The following is a 21,048-nucleotide window of genomic DNA, read 5'->3' as shown; positions in this document are numbered from 1 at the left end:
TTCAGGATAACATAAATAAATTATGGATGTCACATGGAAGAACAACGGTGACGCAGCAAAGTTGAAAAATATTAGAAAGTAAATGAATCACAAACTCAAAAATATGGAACACATAAATTTAGAAACCCGGAAATTAAGAAAATCATAAATAAAAATATAAAAAAAAAACATTTTTATTTTAAATTGAGAAGCTCAAAAAAATTAAATCAGCTATTTGAGAAATTTAAAATGCAAATATTTATCTTAGAAAAAAAATAAATCACATATTCAAAGCTTTAAAAAATTAAGTAATTCAAAATGTAAATAATTAAAAAAAAGCTTAATTTCCAAAAATCTAAATAAAGAAAAATAAGGATGAAATATAAAAGTTCAGACTTGAGGTATTTTGAATTCGAAATAAAAAAATCTAAATTTTGAATATTTAATAGAACATTAAAAATTCTAATTCTACAGTTAAACATTAAAAAAATATAATTTGAAAAAAAAGTTAAATTTTAAAATTATGTAAATAAAAAAATCAAAAACTGAATCATAAAAAATAGATAGTTTGTACTCTATTACCCGAAGACCGGGAAGACCTCTGTGAAATTTCTAATCTCTAAATCCTCTAAATATGCATTTCAAACCTAAAATATGACTCCAAAATAAGTGTATTTCTATTTAGGAATTTAGGAATGTAAGGATTTAGGAATTTAAGAATTTAAGTATACCGTAATATTATTATAATTTAATAAAATAATATTATTATAATTTAATAAAATTTATCGGTATCAATTTTTAATAGTATAAAATATGATGTGTAAACAACGTAACTTATGTTTCAGCAAAAAAAATATGGTCATCAATCATATAATCAATTATATTTATTATTTGTTTGGTACAGTCTAATACCTTTTTTATGATTCCTTCATTAAAAGTTCAACAAAATACATTCAATATTTTGGTTCATATAAGAATACAAATTGGTAGCACCGTCACAGGTACAATTTATAATTTGTCAATTACATTTACCTATTATTTTAACACACATATTTAGTCTATTCAAAAGCAATTTAAGATCAAAAATCAATTCTTAAACAAATATTTTTTTGAAATTTATTGTGTCTTATAAAAGTTTTAAAAAACAATTTAAAAACAATTGTTTTTATGATACAAATTGTTTGTTGGGTTATTAGCCGTGCTGTAATACTAGATTTACTTATAAACTTTATTAACTCTAAAAATAATAAATTCGCTATATCTTAACATTAAATATAGTTCTCAATAAAACCAGACATTAAAAAAATACCCCAAAATCCATCAATTCCAAATATACAAACGTCCTTTCAAAAATACTGCTTAAATTCAGTAATAATAAAACATCAAATTTATTACACCTACACTAGCACCTACATAATAATAAAATGCTTGATTTAACCCAACATACAAATTTTATGTAAGCGTGTACTCACACCAACTTGCAGTTACTTTTCAACACGAAAGAGAAGAGAGAGCTCGCAGAAAAGTACGGGAACGGTTTTGCTGCAACTTTTGTCTCTCTCATTGCAGAATTTCTGCCTGAAAGAAAAGTTACTTTTGTTGCAGAAAAGTACGGGAACGCTCTGCTGCCGATTTCGTGCAGAACTGCAGAATTCTGCAGTACGGGAATAGACCTAATATCTAATTTGATCTTTGATTATTCCTAAATATAAGTTATTTTGGATTCCTTACTTTTCCAGAAAATATCTAAAATTTAGGCATTTATGCCTAGAATTTAGTAATAATCATGGTCCGCCATCTTGAATTATACCTGAATATCAGTAATTTTGGATCCCTTACTTTTTCCAGAAAATACCTCAAATTTAGGTATTTATTCTTAGAAATAAGGAATATTCGTGGTCCGCCATCTTGGATTATACCTAAATATCAGTAATTTTGGATCCCTCACTTTTCCAGAAAATACTTCAAATTTAGGTATTTATGCCTAGAAATTAGGAATAATCGTGGTCCACCATCTTGGATTCTTCCTGAATATAAGTAATTTTGATCTCTCACTTTTCTAGAAAATACCTGAATTTTAGGTTTTATGCCTAGAATTTAGTAATAATCATGGTCCGCCATCTTGGATTATACCTAAAAATAAGTTATTTTGGATCCCTGACTTTTCCAGAAAATACCTGAATTTTAGGTTTTTATGCCTAGAATTTAATAATAATCATGGTCCGCCATCTTGGATTATACCTAAAAATAAGTTATTTTGGATCCCTGACTTTTCCAGAAAATACCTGAATTTTAGGTTTTTATGCCTAGAATTTAGTAATAATCATGGTCCGTCATCTTGGATTATACCTAAAAATAAGTTATTTTGGATCCCTGACTGTTCCAGAAAATACCTGAATTTTAGGTTTTTATGTCTAGAATTTAGTAATAATCATGGTCCGCCATCTTGAATTATACCTAAAAATAAGTTATTTTGGATCCCTGACTTTTCCAGAAAATACCTGAATTTTAGGTTTTTATGCCTAGAAATTAGTAATAATCATGGTCCGCCATCTTGGATTATACCTAAAAATAAGTAATTTTGGATCCCAAACTTTTCCAGAAAATGCCTAAAATTTAGGTATATTGGTTCTTCAATTATACCTAAAATTTAGGAATTCTCGTACTAAAACGCGACTAGTAATTTTATTACTAATAGCCGATTAGTAATAAAATAACTTATTGCAGTCAGGTTCGATTATACCTAAAAATTAGGAATTTATACCTAGTGTCCGTTTTGCGTGTACGTCAAATTCACTTCAACCAGTCTCCCTATTACCCAGTTAACTCAATCCGAATTCTGAAACGGAATCTAATTAGAATCGTATACAAATTCCGTTTCAAACGCAACAACCGGTTCCGTGTTCGAACCGGTTGTTGCGTTTGAAACGGAATTTGTATACGATTCTAATTAGATTCAGTTTCAGAATTCGGATTGATTTGACTGGGTAAGGATCTCTATTATCTACGTGTACGCATCCCGGTCGGAAATGGCGGACGCATTTCTGACGTTCGTCTGGGGGCTTGCGCCAGCCATCTGACAGAATTTCCCCAGATTTCTGCCATGATTTCTGGCGAATATGACACAAACCGGTCGGGCACGGTTCAACCGATTGAACCGATTGATTTTGTTGCCAGACAGCTGGCTGAAATTTTGCCCGATTTTCGCCAGATTCGTCTGGCGTTACGCAAAACTTGGCTAGAATAAGTGTGGCAAGTGTGTCTGAACTGCACGACAAACGTCCGGCTGCAAAAGTATGAAAATCGAGACATTTAGTATGGGAGCTGTCAAATCTCTCACCATCAAAAAACAGCGTTGAGCTTTCGCTGTCCAGTCAAATCAATCCGAATTCTGAAACGGAATCTAATTAGAATCGTATACAAATTCCGTTACAAACGCAACAACCGGTTCGAACACGGAACCGGTTGTTCGCGTTTGAAACGGAATTTGTATACGATTCTAATTAGATTCCGTTTCAGAATTCGGATTGATTTGACTGGGATGTTGGAAAAGTCTGTATACTAACATATATACATAACTATATTAGAGACCCTAAATAGGGAGACTGGTCTAAGCTTGCTAAATCGATCTGGCAACGTATGTTTTGAGCTTGGCAACACTGATAAGTTTTGCTAGGCGTAAAGGCAAATGCTCGTTTGGATACGTCAAACTCGTGTCTGTTTGGGTACGTCAAATTCACTTCGACCAGTCTCCCTATTTAGGATCTCTAAACTATATTGCCTATATTGAGTTCCATCATCCCTGTTTGAAAAATGTCACACGTCGTACAAGGTGTCGCGCGGTTTTGATTTTACCGTTTCGATATCGATTGGTCTAAAGGACGACAAACGTACGACAAACACTCGACATGCCCGACATTGTTTTTTCCATCGATTTCCCTTCATTTCGACGTCACGATTTTCGTCGACGCAAACAGTTTGACAGTTCTCTTCAGTGGGTCTTGTTTGGACTAGAGATCCTTAATAGGGAGACTGGTTGAAGTGAATTTGACGTACCCAAACAGACACGAGTTTGACGTATCCAAACGAGCATTTGCCTTTACGCCCAGCAAAACTTATCAGTGTTGTCAAGCTCAAAACATACGTTGCCAGATCGATTTATCAAGCTTAGACCAGTCTCCCTATTTAGGGTCTCTAGTTTGGACTTGATTGCAACCGAATCGAACCAGTTATTGTTGATGTTGAGCTTCGGAAGGATTTTGACCGGTTGATAGGTAAGTTGTGCTTCTTTTTCTGTTGGAAGGTTCCGGTCGGAGTGGGCAAGTGGCCAAATTATAGTTTCTTATGTTCCAGATATTCAGAATTCGGTATTCGTGGCGATGGAGGAGGTGGACGAGACGCATGAATCCGGTGGGCCAGGTCTTCGTACGGGACCGGAAGGAACCGAGCTTATGGAGGATATGGTTCATTCCAAAGGAGATGGAAGATGAAACACCGAGTACCAAAAGTTCTACCCAAGGTCAAATCAAATCAAATTATTCGCTCTACAGCATTGCCTTGGCGTTCTCGATTGCGAGATTCCTACTCGAAACTAGGAGTCCGAAGGCTTGATTGTTGAGGCAATTGCAAACCTCTTTTTACACCTTAGCTTCCATCCACCCCGGAATTCGAACTGACGACCTTTGGATTGTTAGTCCAACTGCCTACCAGCGACTCCACCGAGGCAGGACCCAGGGAGACGACTTCTACACCTGGAATGAGCTAACGACCTAACCTTTTTGGGTTAGTCCGGGGCCAACATTTACTTCCCGTCCGACGGAAGGCGTGATCTGAAAAATCTCGTCTCGAAAAAATGCCACCGGGACCGTCTGGGATCGAACCCAGGCCGACTGGGTGAGAGGCAATCACGCTTACCCCTACACCACGGTCCCGTAAGAGAAAAAGGGGTACAGAATAATCATCTCGTGGAGGCGTTTCTGATCCACCGGAAGTTTTTATCAATAGAACTGTTGCTTCAAGTCATTGAAATGATGGAAGAGGCACTTCAAAGCATTTCAAAATATCGGGAGTGAGCTTGGAAGACGGAAAGTATGAGGGCTAATATTGGGTGTTATGATTATTGGACTTCAGCATTGTATGATAAAGAACATTTGACAAATTAAAAATTATTCTTCAAAAAAAAAAAAAAATTAGCAAGGGGTTAGACTCTCTACACGGTTTTCTGAACAAGCGTTTGTGTTCATGGTGCGATTGGGTGCGCGATGGTGCTGGCGGTGTGCGCGCACTCAATTGACACGCGGAACTGTCATAGAATTTTCTCTGCCAAACTGGCACCACTTCATTTTGAAATGTCAAAATCGAAGAATGTTTACCGTGTTTAAGAAGCTTTCTCGAACGAAAAAAAGTAAGGAAGGACTCAAAACATGGTCCAGTTTTACGATGAGGCCCTGAAAGCGGTGCAGCGGTATGTCTTCCGGAACGGTCATCTGCAGCGGTTCGAGCACCTGCTGGCCGAGTAGTTGGAGGACGGTAAATTTCAGTAAGAGAAATGAACTAATCGCGAGCAGCTGTTTTGACCGGTTTCGAAGACCGTCGGAGAAGACTCAACCTGATCATCGCGAGCAAGTCGGTTACTTCTTCGTCCGTTCTGCGCCAACTCCATCCACATGCTGTCCTCTAGTCGCATGCTATCTTCTTCAGTGGTAACCGGGACGGGTTCATCATCCAATCAGGCACCATGAAAAACTTCCTTGCCTCTTCGGACTCCGAGAATGTGGTAACTCCCTGCGTTTCACCAAGCCGGAGATGCTCGGCTAGATAATCCTGCGGCGCTGGTCAAGTTGGTAGGTTGGCAGGTTAATTCTTGAAGATTTTAGGATTTTGACTTAATTTTCATTGCAGAGTGTTCTGAGGCGGGACGCCGGTGGCGGAACGTGGGATTAGTTGGTTGATCAGCGGAGTGTGCGCATCGATCGCGGAGGATATTCGCAGTACGGTCAAGTTGCTCGTGAATCTGTGGGGAAGGTCGAGGGCACGCCGCCAACTCAGAAAGTTGTTCTTGCTGAACATTTCGCTGATCTCGGAGAAGCAACCAGCAGCATAAAGGTTTGACCAAGGGGCTGGAAACTCTAATATTACTTAGGAATACTGAGTATACTAACGATATTCCAGTATACTTGTTAATATACTAACCGAAGAGCAATAAACTGTTAGTATATTAAGATACTCTTCGTATATTGGTAAGTATACTGGCGAGATGTAAAAGAAATAATAAGTATACTAACATATATTTTGATATACTGGTTGACAAAATAATTCAAGCTCTAAGAGTTTCCAACCCCTTGGGTTTGACGACCTGAGAGTGGAGATTCCTGATAGGAAAATCGTCGAACCCAAGGTTACTGTAAGACAGGTTGGGCTATGTTTGTAAAGCTGTATTGGTGCGAACACGCAGAAAAAAAATAAAACGTCAGTTTTCGCATGAAATTTCAATTTTCGTCATTTTTTATCTCCGTGCACAGTTGGCGACGAACTCAGTGACGTCACAAAGTTTGTTTTTCTTTTGAGTTCAGTGGCAGTCTTGGTGATTATGAGTTGGTTTTGAGGAACCTGTGCCGCAGTTATGGCCATTTCTGCAAAATTCAAAGAAATTCTTCAAAAACAGGTAGGCAACTAAGATTAGGACTGGATTTTGGAAATAATTAAACATATTCTCTTAATTTTTCAGCTTTGTGGATCCATGTGCCGGAAAGTGTGGGCCTGAAGTCCGGATGTCGCAGTCTTGCAATCGATGCGTCTGCCACCGATGCCGCCCTCGATCTACCGGAAAGTGCAGTTACAAGGAAGACATTGCGGAAGGACATGAGGCATGTCTGGTGCGCGTTTGCGATATTCTGACCTTCGGAGCGCTGAAGCATTTCCCCAAGTACAGTGGCCTGTACGTGCCTTAACAGCCGGACCCACTTTGTGAGGGTGACCTCACCGAGTGGGTCAAAAGCCTAATCGCGGAGGCCAAACCGACGGGCGTTCCGGCCAATATTCTGGACGAGATCAAGCGGCAGTGGTGAGCGATTGAATCATCAAGTACGTCCCTTCGTTTCTGAGCACCACGATGAAGAAGGTCAAGAAAGAGTAAAAGCGGGCAGAGCCCAAGGTCAAGCGCGAGATGCCGCCACCCTACAACCTGCAGTTTGTCATGCTTGGCAAGACGGAAACGCCTAAAGATCAACTCAAGGGCAAGATCCTCAAGCTGGGCGCGAAAGTGGCCTCCAAGATCACCAACACGATCGCGGTCATCATCTCGACCCCAGCAAAGGTTGAAAAGATGGGCAGTCGCATGCAGGTATGCAGAACCAGGTCGTGCCGCAAGTTTACATCAAGAATGCCAAGGCCGGCGGTGCGATTTCGTACATCACGAGCAAGTCCATCTACGATTGGGGGTCCGATCTGCAGCCGAATCCCGCAGGAAGAAGAAAAGTTCAAATTGACGAAGAGCATCTACATCACATCCGTCCCGTCGAAGGTGACGCTGATACTGAAGGGTAGTCTCGCGGTCTGTTCCGACTCCGGGCTGGGCGAAGTCACGCACGTCTACAAGCGGAAAAAGTTGATTTTCAATTGTGTGCTCATCAAGGTTGACATTCAAACGGACAAGAATTCCTACTTCAAGGTGCAAGTGCTGGAGGCGTACAAAGACAACATGTACTTGGTGTTTCTCGCTTGGGGCCGTATTGGAACCACCATTGAAGGCAACAATCGGGACAGTGGCGGCACGGTCGTCAAAGCTGTGATGCTGATTTTGTTTATGTTATATACTTAATTCACACAGGGAATAACAACTAAACTGAATACCGTCATCTGGGACAAATCGGGGCACACGGGCGAATTGGAACAGTTGCTATAGTGTTGTTAAAATAAATAAATAAATTGCACGCTCTACAATGTAGAGTCTACAGCATTACGTTGGCGTTCTCTATTGCGAGATTCCTACTCGAAAATAGGTATCCAAAAGTTTGAACGGTGAGGCAATCCAAACCTCTTTATACACCTGATTCCAACTGGCGACCAGCGACTCTACCGAGAAAGGTTACCCAGGGAGTCGAATTTTACACCTGGACTGAGCTAACGACCTAACCTCTGATTTAGACCGGGGCCAACATTTACTTCTCCATCCATGTGATCAGACAAATCTCGTCTCGAAAAATGCCACCGGGTGCGACTGGGACCGAACCCAGGCCAGCTGGGGTGAGAGGCAACCACGCTTGCCACTGCACCACATACCCCGATAGTCTTGTTATTGTAGCGTTTTTCAAGATTTTTGATTGATTTATTTTAAAACGGAGACAGAACAACACAAAAGTGCATCGGCTTCAAATTTTCAAACCGTTGTCCCGATTTGCCTTAGTTGACGGTATCAACAACGCTTTTTCGACCTATTTTTCATTTCAAACAAGTTTGGATTTTGTATGTTGGGCTGCCGTATGTCTCTAAATTTGATAAAAATAATTAACAAACTAATACACATATCAAATCTCTGCGACAGAAGTTGTACTATCATTGCAGTGCAAATTAAATCAATTTAAATATTTTTTCGTAATCAAGAAATCCTTATGTAATGCTTCCAACTGCTGCATGTACCTGCTTTTTATTCTTTTAATGCAGTAATTGTCAAAAATCACCGTTAAATTCAAAATTAAACAAATTTTCGTTTAATTCCGTATACTAGCCATAAGAAACGAGAGCGGTGTGACGTCATCACTTGGAGCATGGCAAATGTTGACACTTTTTTGCTTACCAATACTTAACCAACACGTTTTCAGCCCAACCTTTCTTACAGTAACCTTGGACGTCGATACTGCTGTGCAAACACAAGTTGCAGACGTTGACGAAGCACAAGCTTAAATCAAGCGATTTGTTTAAAAGTAGTTAGAATTTCAGGAAACAGGAAATGAACAAATAAAGTATCAAATAAAAAAATATTTCATACATGAATTAGAAAAAACTCCCTTCCTTTTCCAAACCGAAAAGTTTTATTTGAAATCTGCCGTGTGCAATGTTTTACTATGAAGATTTTCGAGATTTTACGAGCTGTTTTCGGCTTTGTGTTACAAAAAAACATTTTTATCAAAATATCCAAAGATATGTCTTTACTCATTTTCAATGTTTTGTCTCGTTTTTGATGAGAATGAGCTCGTTGGAATCGGAAGATACCTTCCGGAACTAAAAACGGCACAGTTGAAGCACCTTGGAAGAATGCCCTTTCGGCACCTCCTCCTCAATAAGCACCTGAAAGGTAGCCGGGTCAATATATGGACGGCACAGGCTTTCATTTGAACCTTGGCCTTTTCGTGATCCCGGGTAAACAACAAAGTCCTCGCCCTTGCGGTGGGCCATGTGCTTCGGATCGAGATGGACCAGAGCTTTCGGAACATCATGACGCGCGTCTCATCGCAGTACGTTGTTGCCAGAGTTTGGTGGGATTCGGGGAAGTCGGCGATGGCTAGGGTTTCTTGGGCGTTCGGCAGATTGGAAATCGATAAAGGTGCCCTCAAGGGTGACGGCGTTTCGCCGACAGAGCAAAACAAACTCCAATGTGGTGTCGGGATGGCCGCTGATTGGACTTCGGTGCGAAAGGCTGCTTCTGGCGCTGGGTACAATCTGCGTCATGTTTCAAGCCGTTTGCATTCTTGGGCAGCCCCGGCAGCAGATGAACAGTGAATATTCCGGCCTTTCTCTGCATAAAATCGTTCAGCTAGTGCCATGCCATTATGGCGGTCGCCTGGTCCATGTAGGCCGCCGCCAGCTCCGGATGATTCAACGTGTTAATCTCCCCTACCAGTTCTGTGATATGGAACTTCGTCCTGCGGAAGTGGTCGCAAGGCCAAGGCACGATTGTGGATGACCGGGTACTCCTGCGTCTTTAGCAGCTTCTATGACGTCTGCAGAAAACTCCGGAATGCCGGACCATTTCGTTCCGCAAGGACCTCCACAAACGCCGGGTGTTCGTTACGTTAAAAAACCCAAAGTTTGTTTGTAAACATAAATCATTATGACGTTTCTAGAAGTGTTGCCATGATTTTAGGATTTTTTTCTCCAAATGGGTGCGTGAGGTGCGTGATGGTGCGCGAGGGTGCTGGAGGTGTGCGCGACTGTTTTAACTCAGTGCACGCACCGCGTGCTGAGTGTCCAACTCCTGAAAGTTAGTATATCTTGATGATGAGTTTCAAAATTTAAAAACTACCTACATCCTGAATTCTCTAATATTTTACAGACTTTTTTATTTTTTTTTACTGAAAAAATAAAATTACCGTCATCTGGGGTGAATCGGGACTACAGTCTGAATAGGGACAGCAGTGTTTAGAGTACTTAAAGGTTTTAAATTTGGAAATGGATGTACACATTTTGTTGGTCTGAGTCTGTTCTATCCGAAACCAACCAGAAAAATCAAAATATTGTGCTCTAACATGGTTGAAACTGCTGTCCCAATTCGCCCCATGTGTCCCAATTCACCCCAGTTGACGGTAATTTAAATAAAATATTTCAACCAAAGCAGATAAAAACCCCGATTTAATCCCACCTGGGGTGAGATAGAGCCTTTCTTACTAAAAAATATAACAATAGTAGAACTTCTTCTTTAAATTCATACACGCAAAATCCACATAACACAGATCTGTGTAAAAAAAATTACACAGATTTCTGAACAGTTCCAGCTGTCAAATCTGGTAATTTTATTACACAGATCTGTGTAAAAATATACACAGATTATCATTCAGCTTTCCTTTCAAATCTGTGTAAAACAGTGACGCTGCTAATGGTACACTCAAAATCAGAAGTACCCTTCAAAAAGGGTTTTATCTACCCTTTATCTGTCATCCCATAGAAAAAAAACCCTTTTTGAGGGTTACTTCCACCCTTTTTTCAAGTTTACCGGTAGTAACCCTTTTCAAAAGGGTGACGACGGGTGAACTTGAAAAAGGGTGGAAGTTACCCTCAAAAGGGTTTTTTCTTTGGGATGACAGATAAAGGGTAGATAAAACCCTATTTGAAGGGTACTTCTGATTTTGAGTGTACGTTCGTTTGATGGCTAGTTCGGCACTGAGTGCCGCACTCAGAGCTGTCAAAGTGTTTCTTTGAAGAAACTCGCGCTAGTTCCGCACGAGTTTCGCCACCATCTTGGAACTGAAACTCTAGTGCCGCACTCGATAATTTTTCAGTTTCATGCGAGTTCCATGCACACTGAAAAGAATGTTCGTTTGAACCAAAACTGGCACCGACGAGTGCGGCACTCAGTGCCACACTGACTGTTCAAACGAACGTACCATTAGATGGCGTCTTTCATGTTCCGAGAACTTGCACGCAAAATCCAAAAAAACTAGTCTTTTAAAGACTAACCCATCATTAGGCTTAAAAAGACTTAACACGGTTAGGTTCGATAAAGCCTAATTTTAAGTCTTAAAAGACTAATGTCGGCTTTGCGTGTAGTGCCGCACTCGATATTTTTTCAGTTTCATGCGAGTTCTATGCACACTGAAGAAGAATGTTCGTTTGAACCAAAACTGGCACCGACGAGTGCGGCACTCAGTGCCACACTGACTGTTCAAACGAACGTACCATAAGATGGCGTCTTTCATGTTCCGAGAACTTGGTAAGTTTTTCGAACTCTTGATTATTTATTATAATTTCGTTTAAATGGATTTATCTTTCAGATTTTTTACATTCCGGCTATAAACGTGTCGGGGATATGAAAAAGACACTAGGAGCAGGATCCTAGAAGACCCATTTCAAGCATCTGATGTCAACGCGGAAGCGACAGTCTCGCCTGCTGCGGAACCAACCTGGCAGCCTGTTCAACCAGGCGGAACGTGTATCCGGACTTATTCCAGTCTAAAACATGTGGACAAACATTCCGCCTTCCAGCCGGTTCCGGTCGAAGTGTTCCGGAAGCAGCACGAGCAAACTGACACTGCGGTGCGTTCAAATATTTGGGTCGCGAATCGAGTTTAGAATGTATATACAAGAATCTTTAAACTTACGTTAATAAATTAACTTTTTTTTATATTATTAAATGATATAAAATGAAATTTTCTATAAAACAATGATAATATTCTACCCAGATTCTGTGCATCAATGAACACAGATCTGTGTAAAATTTAACACAGATCTGGGTAAAATTTTACACAGTTTGCTTAACCAAAATTACACAGATTTGACAGACAACGGCTGAACACACATCTGGGTACAAGGCGAGGGGCGTGACATTGGCCTTAACGTATTAATTTTCGCATTTAATATATTAAGGAATTAAATTCCCCGCGTCTTTTGATATTTGACAGCACCACACCTGCTTTGAAAACATTGATTTGCCTCTTGTCGCGTTCGCTCGCACAACTGTCAAGTGTTTGTGTTTTGATTTAGTTTTGAGAAATAAAAGTTTCGCTGAGTTTTTACGGAAAACATGCAGTTTGATTGGAGGTCGCTGCTACATTTCTTTGACTTCTACACGTGGTTGCAGCTGGATCTGAGCGTGTGAATGATGCCGAGCATGCTGGAAAAGCCGGGCCGCAGAGGATAAGAGGGGTGCCAATAAGGAGACGATTTTTGAGCGATGGAAAAGTTTTAATTTATTTTATTTTTGTTTTAGATGGTACGAACTGAATATGAACAATTAGTAGGCGCAGCATTTGATGCTTCCGCCACCGGAGGGTCCCAAGCAGTTGCAGACAACTTTTCTTCACCGTTGAACATGGTTTCCCCGTTGCCGCCATTCCACCTGCTCCTGGAGAATGTTCCGTCTCCAATTCCAATGAATGTGCTGCCGCCGAACTTCCCAGGTAGTGAGACCTACACGAATTCTTACCAGCGACTGGTTCAGGAGATTCAGCAAAAGGATCCGGTGCTGAATCAGCACCATTATCACCAACGGCAGCAGCAGGGTCAGAATCGCAATCAGCAGCCAGATCAGCAGCAGCACAAAAACCGCAAAATTGCCAACAGATGCAGCACTAACGTGGCAAGCTGAATCGCGCCGGGGAGTACGACGTGTACGCGAATCTGAGAGCGAACGGAACAAGCAGTGGATGCAGCAGCAGGACATCACACCTAATATTAGTTTTCCAAATATGTGATAAATGAATACAAGTTCTTGTAGACTTTAGTTTATATTTCTAAGCAATTTTTTTCACAATTTTATTATTAGCACTCCAAAATACTATCAACCTCGTCTAGCACGAGGAAGCGAATGTTGTCCAGGTTACAACCACGGTTCAACTCGCGCATCTGGTCGAAGCCAGCTCAAGTCTCAGTGGGTACTGTTTGCGACTATTGAAGGGACGATTCTAGGGCGGCGGAGTGACACCATGCTTGTATTTTTTTTATAAAGGATCTGGACCAGGAACGCGACAGTCTTTCCAGAACTGTCCGGGGCAGGCCATCACATCGCATTCGCTCATGATAATTGGAATGGCGTTCTTCTGGACCGGCGTAAACACGTCGTATTTTTCCAGCTTAAATTCATCGTCATCGAAAGTGTTTATGTGGGATGGAAAAAAAACGAAACGAAACGAAAACGAAACTATTGGCACTACGCCCCCCGGGGCATGGCCTTCCTCTAACGTGGGATTTCTGCTCCAGCGCCTCTGACGAGACAGGAGAAACCGGGACCGACGTTTTACTTCACCATCCGATAGAAGCTCAGTGGATAAGGCGGGAATCGAACCCGCGTCTCATAGCATCATCGGGATCGGCAGCCGAAGCCGCTACCCCTGCGCCACGAGACCCACTGTGGGATGGAACATTTTCGCTAATCGCCTCCACGGGAATATCTTCGTACTTGATGTAATTGATATCGGTATTACCGTGTTGAAACAATTCACTTCCCATCCGCTCAAAGCTGTTTAAAATCATAGCTGCGCCTCTTCCACCACAGGCATTCCAGCGTCCACCAATACGCATTGGCCTCTTTATTCACCGTCACCTCCACCCTCCTTGGCCGGGGGCTCCTGCAAGATGTCGTTCTCCGGCTGACGGATATCCCGAAAATCTCTTGAACTGTTCGAGGGCCATTGTTCCAGATACTACCAGTAACTGGTGGTGGTGCTGTTGCGGAACATAATAAAAGTTAAAGTGATCGTCACCAAGCGCACCAGGCTCGCCGACGGGAAGGCTGCCGCCACCATTCCTTGGGTGGCTATTGATCCTGGAAGGAGTAAACATCAATTTTATACACGTTTCAATTGGTTAGTCAGAAGTTAGTGACACAATCAATCACCTACCGGAACTAAACGCTCACCTGGGAAGACAGCTCCCGCTGCAGGTGCTGCTGCCAATCCGGGTGTCCACCGCCGCCATCGCCGTCGCGATTGTTTTAGTCACCACTTCAGTTATTCTTGCGATCGATAAACCGGCCACCGCAGCCTCCTTCACGGTCAGAGTTGTGCCTCCGCCTTCGGAATGTCCACCGGAGTGATCTCTCCGTCACGATCGTATCCACCACGCCTGGATATTGGACCACCACCGGGAGAAAGCATTTTCCCATTAGACCGACTTTTTGGCAACAAAAAAATTACACCAAACACAACAACAACAATCGTGCTTCGAACGTCGTCGGTCGAACTGTCAATGTCAATGTGGTGTAAAAAGAGGTGGCAATGTTTTGATCGTAAACAATCGTTAATTTCTCGTTAATTTGTTAATTTCGGCAGTTAATTAATTAATTTATTTAATTTTTTACTATTGTCGCGCCCCTCGGTACAAGGCTTTTACACAGATTCTGTGTATTCCCGGTTTTGGGCAATCTGTGTCAAATTTTACACAGATCTGTGTTAAGTGGATTTTGCGTGATACAGAGTCTCGGCCCGAAACTTCAAACACGAGCAAAAGCAGCGAACCGAAGATTGGCAATGACGTTTTGGAATTTTGACAGTTTGGAACGTATGAATTACCCTATTATCGGTTTCCCGCATGGGTGATTTGGAAATTAATGCACATGGCTGAAGTTGGGAATTTTGCAATTTATGTTAATATATGCTAAATTTCAAAATTTAAACACGAATCTAAAGCGAATCAATGTGAAAACTAAAGATACACTAAAGGCACGATGATTTGATGTGCAATCTTGATCAGAATCGCGATAAAAGCGGTTTAAATCTGGAGTTTTTTTTGAAAAGGTCCAATAAACCAAATTTTCATTTTTTGCTTTTTGGGTGCTTTTTAATACCCCTGACTCAAGGCGGTTTCAAAAACACCCAAAAGCAAAAACTGGAAAATTTGGTTTATTGACCTTTTCAAAAAACTCCAGAAATTGAAAAATAATAATAAAACAAATTCTGGTCTAGAATTTAACGAAATTTTGTCTGTTTTGTCAGACCTAATGTTATTGCACAATGGTTATAAATTTTTTTACAAAAAAGTAAATTTTTTGGTTCGTCCACAAACAATCTCATGTTTGTAAACAAACGACGCCATATTGCCAATGTTGTTCGGTAGCTCATATCAGGCCATCGCCGGGGCCCTGGCGTGATAACAACGACTTTGTTTATTTATAACATCAGTACCAACCTGATGGCAAGATTGTCAAATTGTATGTATGGGCCGCGATACTCACATTCACTGAAAGAAAGGCACATGGCAATATCACATGTTTTGCACATGAATCTGCCCCATACGACTTGGCATATGAATGTCACGTGAGAATCACATCAAAAATATCCATCGCGTAACACGGCGAATTCAAATGAAAATCATGTCAACTTCAAGTATCAACACACATGAGTATCAAGAGAAAATCTTATCCAACTGTAATTAAAATCACGTTAGCTTCACGTGTCCTCACACATGATTATTAAGTGAAATTCTTGTCTTTTTTCTTGTTAATGTTGATAAATTGTGTTTACAAAATTATGTTCCTTTTTTTTAATATTTTTACACTCAAACCCCGATGGTTTGACACCAACTGTTGTCAAACGAACGGGGTCACGTTTTAGTTTGACACACCTTTTACACGGAGTTCACACACACTACCAAACTTTTGTTTTAATAGTGTGCGTGAGCGCCGTGTGAAAAGTGACAGTTCGTCCCTTTTTAGTTTGACTTTGACCAACCAACGGGGTACAAACTAAAAAAGTGTCAAACGAAAAAGTGACCAACCACCGGGGGTTGAGTGTATTCAGTCTAATGTCACATTTTCGAGCACAAATTAGCCACTTATAATTTAGAAAACACAAATAAAAAAAAATCCAAAAACTCTCTTAAAGTTGACAACTGTGCCGGCCTTTAGCGCTTTTCCTTCTACTTTGTAATGCACCTGCTAGCTCCCAGCATAAGTACACCTGGACATAGTGGACACGTTCCGAACAGCCAGAGGAATTAAAACAAGCTACAACTGCCTCGTAAATTTCTTGGCGGGTAGTTTAGTTAGGTACTTCGGAAGCCACTATATGTCCTCCGGCACCTACTGTTTCCCTGGAGTTACATCCACGCAGAAGTCCAGCTTTCCTTGGTGAATTTCTGATTTCCTATAAAAATATTAGAAATTAGTTGTTAAAACATTGGTATTAGCGGATTACAATATAGTTAATGTTTACCATGATTTTTGGAACTCTTTTCCAATATTTTTATCGGTAGAAACACTTTCTTTACAGCAAAATTTTCATTGAACCTGAGAAATTTCAGACAATTCTTCTTGCTTGTCGCCATCTTACTTGTGATTTTTTTTCGCTAAAGATATCTAAAACCAATTCTAAAACCATAACACGTAATTCTAACGTGAATTTCACTTGGAAATCATAAGATAAGTCGAATGGGGCAAATCGATGTGCAATTCATTTGAATCTAAGATGAACATCATGCGAAAAAAAGGATGGAAGGTTTTTCGCTAACGATCAGCTGATTTCAAATGATTTTCACATCTATCTGACATGAATAATTTGTGTGGGTCAAAGGAAAAGCATGTGAATTTATCGTGTTGATTTTTTTAGACACTCACGTGAAATAACACTTGAGATTACTATGTTGGATTCTTTCAGTGTATGATAAGCCTCGTTTTTCCAAAGTGGGTTTTTGGCAGCCCTCTGTCACGACGGCCATGTTTATGAAACCTAAATGTTCGACGCGAACATGAAGACAACAAAGAAGATGAAGAACGCATTTGCTGTCAAAATTTGAAAATAAACAAACCGCGGGGTAAAAAAGGCATAATTTCATAATGTTGAAATGATTTCCATGAAAAAATAACGACACGGGACGGATTTCTGAACACAAGTTCCCGAAGGACCCTATCCGCCAGAGACTATGGATAAATATGCCCCGCGAAATTGCGATAAAGACGGTTTTGCAAGTTAGAAGTTCAGATTTGTTCGAACAACTTCGCGATGAACTTCTTGTGATTCCACAAAAGGTCGGATTCTACACAAGCACGCGATTCCTTTGATTCCCTGTGCAAGTCGATAGCGGGAGTGGCCCCTCGGAGAAGGTTATCGAAGGATGCTCGGAAAGACCAGCTCCGCCACAATCACCGGAATCACGGATGTTTCTGCACTTGGTCGGTTGATCCCTGCCGGAGATTGCAGCGAGTTGTTCGGAAGGATCTACAGCGGGACTTGGCCAGTCCCCGGTCCAGTACTACCCGGCAAATCTTCCCGGTCAATCGGAAGCAACAGTTCTCATCTTTTTTTCGTAACAGATTTGCACACACAAAAAGAGATGTTTCTTGAAGATTTGGTGTAAACAAACAGACAACACCAATACTGCTACACTCACAGAGCCCACGCAGCAGTATTAGTGAAGAGCCCACGATAAACAACGTGGGCTCTTCACTAATACTACTACGTGGGCTCTTCGAGGTTTTGGTGACTGTCAAACGTTCTAGCCATTTACAGCGGTGCCAGAGGGTTGGTTTTTGGCCTCTGTCACACTGCACACAGCAGTCTTCGGAAAAGGTAGTGAATAGAAGATCTAAAAAGCGTTTATTACGATGTTTACATGATTAATTTGATTTAGACCGAAAGAATACATTTTATCGAAAATTAATTGTAATCTTTCACTTTCACCTAATATGGGAATCAAAATAGATTCGTTTTCGTCGTCAACCATGAAATCAACCCGAGGGGTAGCTCACTTCGCGTTAGAACAACAAAACGCCTATTGGGTCCTAAAATGAAGCTTAGATTGCTGATATTATTGTTTACAGCGATAAAGCTTATTTTTCTGAGTACAATGACCCTTTGTACGACCACAAAGAGTTAAAAATTGATTTTTAAATCAATTTTGAAAAATTAACCTCGCGGTCCTTCTTGACAGAAAAGCTCCTACTTGACAGCTCGTTCCAAGGGGACCATAGTTGATCCATCGAAAAAATGTTGTCTTGTCAAAAAAAAATTTTGCATTAAAATGAAAAATAGTGATCAGAAATGGTTTTTAATCGTGTTTTTTACCGTTGTACATAAAAATTGGCATAGGGCTTTAGTACCCAATTGCAAGCCATGTGCACAAAAGTGAAAATTCAATTGGGTCCTAAAATGAAGCTTAGATTGCTGATATTATTGTTTCCAGCGATATAGCTTATTTTTCTGAGTACAACGACCCTTTGTACGACCACAAAGAGTTTAAAATGGATTTTTAAATCAATATTGAAAAATTAACCTTGCGATCCTTCTTGACAGGAAAGCTCCTACTTGACAGTTCGTTCTAAGGGGACCATAGTTGATCCATCGAAAAAATGTTGTCTTGTGAAAAAAAAATTTGCTTTAAAATGAAAAAAAAGTGATCAGAAATGGTTTTTAATCGTGTTTTTTACCGTTGTACATAAAAATTGACTTAGGGCTTTAGTACCCAATTGCTGTATGATGAGCCTCGTTTTTCCAAAGTGGGTTTTTGGCCTCTGTCACACAGCAGCAGAGACGCATCGAGCTCTACAGGCTCAATAAAACTCCTTACCTGCTCTGTACGGTAGAACAGAGCTAAGCTCTGTATGCAGCGAACAGAGCCAGCTCTGTATGGGGAAAAATAATATTGATTTGCATATATCTCAAAAACGATAAGTTTTAGAAAGTTGACATGTTCTAGAAAGTTGCTGGTACCAAAAGGTACTATATTATTGTCTCAGATGTCATTACAATTTGATTGATTTTAGTTGTGCAAAACAAGAAAAAAAAAAACTATTTATTTTCTAAGATACAAGGTATAGAATATTTTTGTTTTCGACAAAGTTGCTCAGCTACCAAAAATGAACAACTCTCTCGAAGGCACCAAAGCTCTATCTTCAATAGATACCGAAATAAAAAATGAAAACTATTTTTATAATAAATACTGCTTGCGACAAACACAAAGCGACCGCGTCATACGCACAGGTAATATGAAGCATGTTTGGTAGAGATCGTCTGAAGTAGAGGTGGGCAAAAAAAGAGCGACCCGCTCAAAGAGCCGGTTCACTGAAAAGAGCGAACGTACCGTGGCTCACAAAAAAAAGAACCGCGGTTCTTTTTTTAACTCCGGTCTGTTGAAAGAACCGTTTCAATATGGCATGATTTTTGTTATAAATATAATTTATTGAATTTCAAAAAACTGTAGCAATAAAAAGTTAATTTCTTGCCGAAATAAACGCAATTTTAAAATTAATAGCAATTTTCCAATTCCAATTTTTTTCGGATTAAATTAAAGTTCATCAATACTTCAATATTTTCAAAATTAATGATTGCAATACAACTGCGGATGTGTAAAAAGCATTTTAAAACTCTTTTTTCATCAAAATGTTCAAACCATGGCTTGTTATTTTTTTTTTGCGACTTTGACCAAAGTTGCGGGACATAAACTTCCAAAAATTTGGTTAAGGCCTAATTTATAAAAGTCCAATGTGAAACAACTTATAAAATCACACGATTCTTGAAAAACCCCTTTTCATCCAAATTTTGAAAAAGAGCGAAAGAGCCGTTCAAAAGAGCGGCTCTTTTTAAAGAGCGAACGAAAATGAGCGGCTCTTAAAAAAGAGCGATTTTGCCCACCTCTAGTCTGAAGTGAAAACTAGTATAGCAGAGTGTTCATAGAGAGTTTTTATGTTAAATGCTCTCGTCTGGATGGTTGAAAGAAATTTCAGATAAAATTATACAAATTTATAAAATTATATTCTTTTTATTGTTCTGGTAAGTAATAATGATTAGAAACAATAAAATTATTTTACAGCTATTTTTATGTTTGTCTCGACAAAACAAATGTTTAACAAAATTACAAGTTTCGTACAACAAATTAAGATAAAAAAAACAATTTTAAATACGCAAGTTAAAAAAATTAAAACTAAATCGTCTAACAATTATTTTAATTTTATAAAAGAAAATCAGTTAACATATGTTTAACCTTATAAAGATTTCAGGAAACTTTGCCATTTTATTTAATTCAACAGAAAATAAACTATAATAGATTCAAGCAAGATTATTAGAAAGTTATAAGCTCTAAATAATCTCAATCATATCTTTTTTAAATTTTGTCACCTTTTTTAAACAAAATAAGAAATTGAAATTAAATACCAAAAACCATTTTTCTTTATTTCTCAAGCAAGGAAATCAGTGAAGAGTTTTTAGCTCTAAATGCTCTCTATGGAAATTTGCAATTTTATTACCTGTATACTAAATATTTTTTTTATATTTCAAACTAAGGAACGCAGTGAAGAGTTTTTAGCTCTAAATGCTCTCTATGGAAATAGCTTGACAGACTCGTTTAATTGAAGCACTCGAAAAAGTTTTTTCTGTTGCAATTATTTGGAAAATAAAATTAAGTTTTCTATGTTCGTTGAATGAAATTTAATTTTACCCGTTACAAAATCTTAAAATCAATTGAGTTGAATTATGTAATTAAATTTAAGTTGGACAAAATAAATCAATAATATATTTTATTGTCGATTATGTTTTTACTAAATTTCCATAGAGAGCATTTAGAGCTAAAAACTCTTCACTGCGTTCCTTTGTTTGAAAAATAAAAATAAAAATATTTAGAATACAGGTAATAAAATGGAAAATTTCCATAGAGAGCATTTAGAGCCAAAACTCTTCACTGCTTTCCTTTGTTTGAAAAATATAAAAATAT

At 39.4% G+C, this 21,048-nt stretch overlaps 1 protein-coding gene across 1 annotated transcript; it reads left to right on the top strand.

Annotated features, from left to right (window-relative positions):
- The first annotated feature begins 12,225 nt into the window (after window positions 1-12,225).
- Window positions 12,226-13,062, top strand: LOC119765400 (myb-like protein AA). The gene is made up of 2 exons (XM_038249190.1): window positions 12,226-12,555; window positions 12,620-13,062. Exon 2 carries the CDS (start codon window positions 12,620-12,622, stop codon window positions 12,995-12,997), a length of 378 nt encoding a protein of 125 aa, XP_038105118.1. The 5' UTR covers window positions 12,226-12,555; the 3' UTR covers window positions 12,998-13,062.
- Window positions 13,063-21,048: the final 7,986 nt, after the last annotated feature.

The sequence above is a fragment of the Culex quinquefasciatus genome, chromosome 1 (assembly GCF_015732765.1).
Source record: "Culex quinquefasciatus strain JHB chromosome 1, VPISU_Cqui_1.0_pri_paternal, whole genome shotgun sequence".
Classification (NCBI taxonomy): Eukaryota; Metazoa; Arthropoda; class Insecta; order Diptera; family Culicidae; genus Culex; species Culex quinquefasciatus.
Note: the sequence above shows the minus strand (reverse complement) of the source record. Positions and strands in the feature narration are given on the sequence as shown.

What these genes read in the sequence shown, in the direction of transcription:
- LOC119765400 (XM_038249190.1), top strand. Translation starts at nt 12,620, where the DNA reads ATGGTACGAACTGAATATGAACAATTAGTAGGCGCAGCATTTGATGCT.